Below are 10,314 nucleotides of genomic sequence, written 5' to 3' on the forward strand. Positions count from 1 at the left end.
TGGCCAATAGTTTACCGCATTTATCTCCTGATTCATATGCGACTTTCCTAACCGCTTGTATTGATGCCTTAGTCTTATAGCAGAGGAGATCTGATACCTGTCTCCGGGGGTGAGCCAGGTCCTTCCCATTTTGGGGGTCAGGTATCCTTTTATGTTGTAGTTTTTAAGCCTGAATGTTGGCCATAAGTTTTGATAATTGTGCCCCCCCTGTGCCTTCTTAATACGGGATCCATGTTTGATCAAGATCCCCCTTATAACCGCTTTATGGGCCTTCCACACTATACCTGGGTCACTCCCCGGTGTGTCGTTTGTCTCAAAATATGCCACGAGTTCTTCAGTTACATCCGATAGGACCTCAGGGGTCTCTAGTAAACTCTCATTCAGATGCCAGCGCCAATTCGGGGAATAGAATGAGCTGGATAACGAGAAACACATCATAACCTGTGCATGGTCTGACCAGGTTATACAGCCAATAGAAATATCTAGAAAGGTAGTAAATGGTGTGGTACCAGGAAGAGATCTATACATGAGTATAATTCATGCGGAGTGGAGAAAAAGGTATAATCCCTTTTCCCCCGCATGCATCACTCGCCAGTCGTCAATCAACTGCTGGTCATGGAGTGTTTGCATGACCCGTTTCCTCACGCCTGGTGGGACAGTGGAGGTACCCGATGAATTATCTATCTTGGGCTCTAGCGGGAGGTTGAAATCTTCCCCCGAAAATCAGTTTGCCTTCCATAAACTGTCCGCTTCAGAAAGGCTTTAGCCATAAAAGAATCTTGATGGATATTAGGTGCATATATAGTGGCTAGCGTCACATTAATGCCACCAATTTGGCCTTTTAATAAAAAGATAACAGCCTTCTGTATCCGCGTAACTATCAATGAAGGTCCAGGGCACGCCCCTGGATATCAGAATCAAAACACCTTTCGATTTTGTTTCCTGGTTAAAGGAATGATATACATAGGGATAGAATTTATTTTGAAGAAAAGTGAGTCCGCCCCTCTTGAAGTGGGTTTCTTGCACAAATGCCACATCTGTCTAAAAGTGTTTCAGATCATTGAGGAGCATCCTCTACTTCTCCGGGACATTCAGTCCCTTGGTGTTTAGGGAAGTTACACATATTGTGTCCATCTCCACAGGGGGTGGGGGTTAAGGAGGCAAAATAAAATTAAAATAAAAACACCCTAAGGGAAGCACTTACTACTGAGCCTTCCTGTTCATGTAAGCATGGGCCTATATGGGAAAGTGGTTAGAGCTAGCCAGAAAATGTAGCTCTCTACCCCTGACCCTCCAGTACTTAAACAAACAAAAGAAACATTTTTATGCCTGTGTGGGGGAGGGGGAGCAGGGGGGGAGGAAAAGTGGGGGAGGGGGAGCGGGGGAGACCCCCCCCCCCCCCCCCCGGAGCACACCAATCCAGAAGATTCATAGTTCCCATCTTGGGTTTCTGTTAAAGGACCTCCCATGAGTCCCCCCATCCAAGCAACCGCCCACCATTTCCTTCCTGTATCTGTCAGTGACTGCATGTCTATCCAGATTGATTGCATATCCCTGCAATGTGCTTCCTCCATATGGAGGATCAGTGCTTCCATGTCAGCCTGAGTGGGTAACGCCTGTAGGAGAGCCCTAATATTCATATCTCCCATGTCTGCCGGTGTAGTCTTCGGCTGTTTCTGCGTGTATGGCTGGGAGAGGGAAAGGGGAGGAAGGTTCCACCTCCACCGTAGAGACTGGAGACACTGAGGGGGGCTGCCAAAGCAAAGGACCGTGTGTTGGGGAAGTAGTGTTGCATCTCTGACCACGGGAGTGCACTTCTCCTTCCCTTTTCTTGTGGTGCTCATGCCGGGGAGGAATGCTGTATTTACCGGCCAATTTGCTGGAGGGTGTTCGGAGCTCCGATAGCCTGTGACCTTTCTCCGCCATCTCTAGAGCATGCCCCACACCTACAGCTGTGTTCTAACCTTTCAACAACCTATAACATTTTCGTGTTGCTTTTGATTTTTTTATTATATATTTGTAAAGATTCTATAGTGTATTTTCCTGAGCAAATGTACTGGCAGCTCTTTTTAAATGGCTTTAAATGAAATTGTCCATGGCCGTCTAAGCCTTTTGCACAGTACTGTATATACAAAATATGTATGTGGCCTAGATGATAAGCTAGTAGTTCATTTTATAGTTTCTGGATTAAAGTGGGTATAAACCCGATTCGTGAAACTTGAGCTGGGCACATCTATCTGCCGGGTTTTAGTATCTCTCTTCAAAGCATCATGTCCTGTTCCATTCCTCTGTTATCAGCATGATAACTTGACAAGCTCTCTGAGATGGGAGCCTGAACTACGTGTTGGAGGTTGCTATAGAGTGGCAAACTGCTAAAACTATTCACAGGCAACCTCTGCATGTGTGGGGAGGGGGTGTGTGCCTTTCCTCTAAACAGCTGTTTTGGTGTCTAGCAATAATCCACTCCTACAGATGAATGAGGAAGTGAAAAATCTAATGGGACGTTCACTTTCTAAACCGTATATAAAGACGAAGATAGCAGATCTACATGTAAAACGTGTAGGAAGATTTGTTTAATTTCTGTGTATCATCTGAGGCTGTTCAGGTCACTGAGTTTATATAATTGTTTACATCCACTTTAACTGAATAGTAGCACAATGGTTGCATGTTGGTGCAAGTACTGCCATCCTGAATCTGGATTTCTCATTTTGTTCATAAGATATTCAAGCAGCTACAGATTGTATGGTACAGTTTTTTTTGCCCTTAATACATAGCCATATTGCTGCTAGAACAACTCTTCGCCAGCAACTGATTAACCATTGTAATGTTCGATTTGCTCTGCAAACCATGTGTTAACACTGAAGAAAGTATTTTGAAAAATTAGTTTCATGTATCAACACACCGTGTGGTAGGGTGGATACAACATTGCAAATAAACACGTGCTACGTTCTAAATATAGACTTCAAGAAAGAATTTTGTGGGCTATGGACTTTTTAGGCACAGTACGATCATTTGTTTAAAAATGTATATTCTTTATACATTTTTATAATTTATTATTATTTAAAACACATAAAATATACAGAAAAAAATGATTACATAATTGATCAGAGAAAACATCCCTCATGTGTTACCACCATTTGACAAAAGTACTATAGTAGTGACAGCAATCAGTAGAACCTCTCAACAAAAAACTACAGAATAATCCAAAAGGGGCGGAACATCAGAAGGGGTTAAGACAGAATGTATATGCTCGACATGTTCCACGTGTCCTTGCGCTTCTTCTGGAGCTAATTCTGACCAACTAATAAAATTAAAAATACATACATTATAATAGCTTACAGCAAAACATAGATAAAATTTGAATAATCAAAAGGCAAAAAACAGACCAATAATTCATAATGAGGCCACAGGATAATCAGGTGTAGTCTGCTTGAAAAGCCCGTAACACCAGTGCAAGAATAGGCAGTGAATATGAGACACCATGGGAACATGTGTAATATTGGGGAAAAAAAAAGTAATTAGGGGAACAGAAAGAGGTAACAAAAATAAATAAGAACCTTCTAAAAAGACAGGGAAACCGCACTAGACCCAATCCAAATGGATAATATAAAGGACGAAGATATTGCGTATGTGTATGGACACCAATCTAGTCAAGAGTGTGTAATTTACCAATGGTTACACTTATATAAATCCACAATTCAATTAGTAGAGATCAAACAGATGTTCTAAAAGGATAACAGAAAAAATAAAATGTATGGTAATATTTCTAATATACAGGATTATCAGCAGAAAAAAAAAACTGCGAAACCAGTGAAATATATAAATAACTCACCAGCGATATGTCGGTAAATAAAACGTAAAATATTGACCGAAGGTAGAAAAGAATTGACGCTGACAGGTGCAGCACACTGGCAGGGGATGGTAAATATAGGATACTAGCTAGCACTGAAAACACCGCCGTCCAGTCCAAAAATCTATTAAATGATATGTCATAATATATAATAATAAGTGGACGTGCGGTCAAACGATTCACAAACAGACAAATATTCTAGCAAGATCCCTGTTGGCCAGAGTATGCCTCAGCCTTCTAGGCTCCCTATCAGTGACAATTCCTATGGTCCGTTGGGCTCAGTGGCACACCAGACCTCTGCAGAACTCCTTCCTACATCAGTGGGATGGTTCATCCATGACCCAGACAATCCGGATCTCGGAACAGTCCCCACAACTTAAACAATTGCAAACACATAGTCATCCCTCCTCAGGAGGTAGTGACCACGGACGCCAGTCTAGAAGGTTTGGGAGCCCACTACCAGTCCCATGCAGCGCAGGGCCGTTTGCCTTTCGAAGTACGGGACTCGGTATCGAACGTGCTGGAGATGAGAGCGGCCCTCCAGGCTCTCCTGGCCTTCAGCTCCCTTTTAAGGGGGAAGCAGGTCCTCTTAACGATGGACAACAAGGTTTCTGTCGCTTACATAAACAGATGGGGGGGACCAGGAGTCCCTCCATGATGCGGGAAGTTCTCCCTGTGATTGAATGGGCACAGTTGAACCTGTCAGACCTGAGGGCGACTTACATCCAGGGGTTCGAGAACATCTTAGCCGACACGCTCAGCAGGGATTTCGCCTTCAACAAAGAGTGGTCCCTGAGCCCTCAGGCCTTCTCCCTCATCTGCCAGACCTGGGGTCAACCAGACATAGACCTTGCTGCGACTCCGGCAAACTCCAAATGCCGAAGGTTCCTGACGAGGTTTCCCTTTCACTTAGCGGAGAGGACAGATTGCCTCCAGCATCCCTGGAACTTCCATCTCGGGTATATCTTCCCTCTGACTCCCCTGATGCGAGATTTCTCTTAAGGCTCAAGAGATCAACGGCATTGGTGATAGCGGTGATTCCTTTTTGGCCCAGGAGGCCATGGTTCACCACCCTCCTACAACTGAGCACGGCAGACCCTCTTGCTCTTCCCTGTCAGCCGACTTGCTCTCCCAGGGCTGGCTACTACATCCAGATTCGGGGGAAGCTGCACTTGATGGCTTGGGGGCTGAGCGGGCTAGGTATCTATGTCAGGGCTGCTCCCAGAAGGTAGCTGATATCCTGCTCCAGGCCAGAAAACCTACCACCAACTGCACCTACCGCAGGGTCTAGGAGAAGTTTGTTGCCTTCTCTCAGGACCTTGGCCGGGATCTGTCCTCCCTTTCGGCTCCTCTGATCCTAGAGTTCCTGCAATCAGGCTTAGACAAAGGTCTTAGCTCTAGTACTCTGAAAGTTCAGGTGTCAGCTCTATCCGCCCTGACAGGGGTTAAATGGACTCACGATCCCCTTGTTATGCAATTTCAGAAGGCCTGCCTTAAACTAAGACCACCTAGGAAGCCTTCCTTTCCAACATGGGACCCATCAGTCATCTTAGAGGTACTATCCAAAGAACCCTGTTTTCCGCTGGAAAACCTCTCCCTCTAGCACCTGACACTAAAAGTCACCTTTCCTGGTCGCAATCACATCAGCGAAGAGAGTTTCAGAGATGCAAGCATTACTGATTAAGGAGCCGTATCTGATCATTCATCCAGACAGGGTAGTTCTAAGACCCTTGGATCACTTTATCCCAAAGGTGGCATCATCTTTTCACTTCAACCAGGAAATCAACTTGCCAGCTCTTAACACAGACCAGGGTGACCCTCATCCTCTGGATGTAAGGGGCAACATCATAAATTTCCCTGTACAAATCCTTTAAAAGATCGGAGAACCTCTTCATCATTCCCTATGGCCTTAGGGGAGGTCAAGCAGCGTCGGCCCGAACCGTTGCCTCCTGGTTGGTGAAGGCCTACTTGCTGAGTGAGTCGCAAATTCCTGAAGACCTGAGGGCTCATTCCACCAGAGCAGTGGCCACCTCCTGGGCAGCGTATTGTAGGGTCTCAGCAGAAACCATCTGCAGAGCGGCCACTTGGTCCTCCAGGAACACCTTTATCTCTCACTACAAGGTGGACAAGTCCATTATTCAAGCTAACTCTTCTATTCCTTGCTAATAAATGTTTACCTTTGCATCTCCCACCCAGTCTGTGAGTTAATCCCCAGAGTGTATGCTGCCATGATGCGACAGGAAAATGGAAAATTGTATACTTACCTTTCCGTAATTTTCCTTTCCTGTCGCATCTTCATGGCAGCATACAATATCCCACCCACAAAGGTGATTCATATATACAGAGAATACCGGGGCGGGGGGCGTATCTTCATCTTATAGCTATGTGGTCCTATCAGGTTGTGGGGGCGGAGTCACAACCCAGAGTGTATGCTGCCATGAAGATCCGACAGGAAAGGAAAATTACGGAAAGGTAAGTATACAATTTTCCACTTTTTTTTCTTCGAACACCCTAGAGAATAAAATGGCGGTCATTGCAATACTTTTTTTTTTCACACCGTATTTGTGCAGCGGTCTTACAAGCGCACTTTTTTTTTTGGGAAAATTTTTTTGAATAAAGAAATAAGACAGCAGTAAAATTAGTCCAATTTTTTATTAAATTGTGAAAGATTGTTACGCCGAGTAAATTGATGCCCAACATATCATGCTTCAAAATTGCGCCCGCTCGTGGAATGGCGTCAAACTTTTACCCTCAATCTCCATAAGCGACATTTAAAAAATTCTACAGGTTGCATGTTTTGCATTACAGAGGAGGTCTAGGGCTAGAATTATTGCTCTCGCTCTACCGATTGCGGCCATACCTCACATGTGTGGTTTGACCGCCGTTTTCATATGCGGGAGCTACTCACATATGCGTTCGCTTCTGTGCGTGAGCTCGTCGGGATGGGGTGTTTTAAAAAAAATAAAATAAAAAAATGTTTTTCTTATTTTTTTTATTTTTTTTTTACGCTTTAAAAAAAATAATAAAATGGATCACTTTTATTCCTATTGCAAGGAATGTAAACATCCCTTGTAATAGAAAAAAGCATGACAGGTCCTCTTAAATATGAGATCTGGGGTCAAAGTCCTCAGATCTCATATTTGGACTTAAATGCAATAAAAAAAAAGTCATTTGAAAAAATGACATTGAAAAAAATATACCTTTTTTTAAGAGGTATGGGAGGAAGTGATGTTTTGACATCGCTTCCGCCCTCCTATGGTATAGAGACGAGTGAGGGCCATCTTAGCCTCACTCGTCTCCATACTCGGACGAGGAAAGGATCCGACCTCCGTCCGCCGCTACCGACGGCTCCGGTAAGCGGGAGAGCAGCGGGGGGGCTCTCCCACCGCCGATAACTGTGATCTCGCGGCGAACCCTCCGCGGAGACCACCGTTATCGTACACAGGACTACCTCCTGTAAAGAGGGATATCTCAGTTGTGGCAGCAGCTGCTGCTGTTACAGAAATATCCCTCTTCAAAATAACAACGTATATATACAGGAGGCGGTCCTTAAGTGGTTAAATATCCAAATATCCCCAAAAAAAAAACATAATGGTTTGTAGATCATGGACAATACAGGGTAATCAAAACACACAGGGCCTTTTATAGAAATGGTTTGTATGAATGAGCTTCATTGATGGCAAGGGAAAAGGTGGCATTCAATCGCTCGATCCATAACGTTTCTCTTCTGAGAATCTGTTTATCCCAATCGCCCCAGCGGGGGTCAAGAGGGACCACCGCGAGGGCAATAAAGGATATCACAGAAGAGTGGAATTTCTGATATAGATCTAGATGTCTACTCACAGATGTAATCATTTTCCCCACTGAAGATGTGGGCCCTAAAGTATTTTATTTCCTCGTAAGTGTATGAAGTGGACATAAAAGATTTCAGAAGTAGTGGTTCATCTGTAAATGTGCAATATGAAAACCTTTTTAGAACATTCATATGAGACCTGGTTAAATTACAGTAAAAGGCTCCTAATGATGACAGGCAAATAGACTGTGCACTTTGCAGTTCCACTCATTTTTCCCAGAGTTCAGTGAATGTGGTGAAGCTTCAGTTTGTAAAGAATACTCAATGAGAATCATTTTATACTCAATCATACACAATCATTGCATATTTTTTTTTCTTGCACATGATTGGATGATGGAAAGCAGGAGAGCTTCACCACATTCACTAAGCTCTGGAGAAAATGGGTGCATCTGCACTTGCAAAGTGCACAGTTTGTCTTTAGTAAATCAACTGCCATATCTTTTTAATAATGTTCACGCTAACTTGATTTTGGAATTGTATACTAAATAGGTACAGCTTGGAGTTCATTTACATGCATGCATGCATACATACATACATACAATAGATTGCAGGAGAGCAAATTAAAATAAAATGCTTTATATACTTACAATATCCATACCATTTAACCTTTTTTATTTCATTTATTTTTTAGGACTGGGAACCATGGGAAGAGGAATAGTCACATCACTATCAAAGGCAAATATCCCTGTCATTGCCATTGAGCAAGACGCACATCAGTTGGACATGGGGAAGAAAGCAGTGAATAGTCTGCTAGAGCGTGAAGCTGAAAAATTTACACAGCAAGGATTTGCTCCTGGTAGTAAATTAGGCTCTGTTCACTTCACACTTGACTTTGGAGAACTTCAAGATGTTGATCTTGTCATTGAAGCAGTTTTTGAAAATATGGAGCTGAAAAAGGAAATATTTCGTAAACTGTCTTCTGTCTGTAAGCCTGACGCTTTCCTATGCACTAACACATCTGGACTTAATATTGATGAAATTGCATCTGTCACAAATCGACCAAACCAAGTCATTGGTACTCACTTCTTTTCCCCTGCCAACATAATGAGACTCTTAGAAGTGGTGAGAGGTCAGCAAACATCACTCACTACCATCGCCACAGCTATGAACCTTGGGAAAATGCTGGGCAAAGTAGCAGTACTGGTTGGTAACTGCCCCTTGTTTGTTGGTAATCGAATGTTGGGTCCATACCTTGAACAAGCAAGTTACCTATTGGAAGAAGGATGCTATCCAGAAGATGTGGACCGAGCCATGGAAGAGTTTGGTTTTGCCATGGGTCCTTTTCGGATGATGGATCTGGCTGGTTTGGATGTTGGCTGGAGGTCAAGAACAGAAAAAGGTCTAACTGGGGCTACAGTTCCTCCAGGTACTCCTGCAAGACAGCGGCTAGGAAACCGGTATAGTCCCCTTGCTGACATGCTGTGTGAATCAGGAAGGTTTGGACAAAAGACTGGTAAAGGTTGGTATCAGTATGAAAAGGTGGGGGGTAGAACTGCAAAACCAGACCCATGGGTGAAGGATTTCCTGCAGAAATATAGAAAAACTCACCAGATAAAACAACAGCCTGCAAATCAAGAGCAGATTGTGGAAAGATGTGTAAATGCACTTGCTAATGAAGGATTCCGCATCTTAGAAGATGGAATAGCTTCATGTCCAGAGGATATTGATGTCATCTACAACAATGGCTATGGCTGGCCTAAGTACAGAGGAGGCCCCATGTATTATGCTTCTTTTGTTGGCTTACCTAAAGTGTTTAACACTTTGGAAAAATATTCTAAGGCCAACCCAGATGTCCCAAGTATGAAGCCTGCCTTCTTGCTGAAGAAGTTGGCAACTATAGGTGGACCGCCCATCAAAGAATGGAGATCACAGGTTGGAAAACTTGTTAACAAGCTTTAATTGGCTGGGCAGAGATTTTACCTTTTGACATTTTCAAATGACATTGTGATATGCTGCTATAGCAGTGAAATGATTGTTAATGGTAACTCTCCTTTTAAAGATCAATATACTAGAAAATACAATTCTTGACTAACTTGCTAATTACAGGACTGCCTAAGTAACTGGAATGTCTTAAGGTGTCAAGTTCATATACAAACAATTATTTGAAATGCTAATAAAAATACACAACTTTAAAGTGCCAATCTATTTTTATAGTAAAATGAAATTTTGAAATCAATCCTATTTTGTGTAGTTATTTAAATGTGTGGTATGGGATCTAAATGCAGATTTCAAAGTTTATGAGCCTGAACATTGAAATACAAAATGAAAAACAGCAGTTGATTAAAAATGAACAAACAATGAGGAGAGGTCACATGTACTGTATTTCAGCAATAAGATGCTACTACATTAGAGGTGAACATGAAACGTGCTCTGTCACGTTGTAAAAATGCTCCAAAACAACCTTTTGAGCACAGTGTGCCGAAAATAGTTTTCAAAGAAATTGAGCGTGCCGATTTTATAACAAAAAAAATCAACTTCAGGCTCTCAATCACAAAAATAATTTTTTGCTGTAAACTAGTAGTGAGAAATTAACATCCTGCACTCTTACGCCTAGGATTAGCCCCAATTCCTGCAACTCCACACCTCAGATGAGCCCCAATTCATGCACCTT

General features: G+C 42.9%; 1 protein-coding gene across 2 annotated transcripts in view; it reads left to right on the top strand.

Moving 5' to 3' along the window:
* EHHADH (enoyl-CoA hydratase and 3-hydroxyacyl CoA dehydrogenase) overlaps positions 1–9,879 on the top strand; it is a 117,168-nt gene extending 107,289 nt beyond the window's left edge. For both annotated transcript variants that reach the window (XM_077448445.1, XM_077448446.1), the window contains one exon: positions 8,335–9,879. In XM_077448445.1, coding sequence (XP_077304571.1) covers positions 8,335–9,602 — 1,268 coding nt within the window. In that variant the 3' untranslated portion in view covers positions 9,603–9,879. The remainder of the gene's footprint in view (positions 1–8,334) is intronic.
* Positions 9,880–10,314: the final 435 nt, after the last annotated feature.

This window comes from Lithobates pipiens, unplaced genomic scaffold (assembly GCF_037356315.1).
Source record: "Lithobates pipiens isolate NorthernLeopardFrog02 unplaced genomic scaffold, aLitPip1_a1.2 Scaffold_22, whole genome shotgun sequence".
Lineage (NCBI taxonomy): Eukaryota > Metazoa > Chordata > Amphibia > Anura > Ranidae > Lithobates > Lithobates pipiens.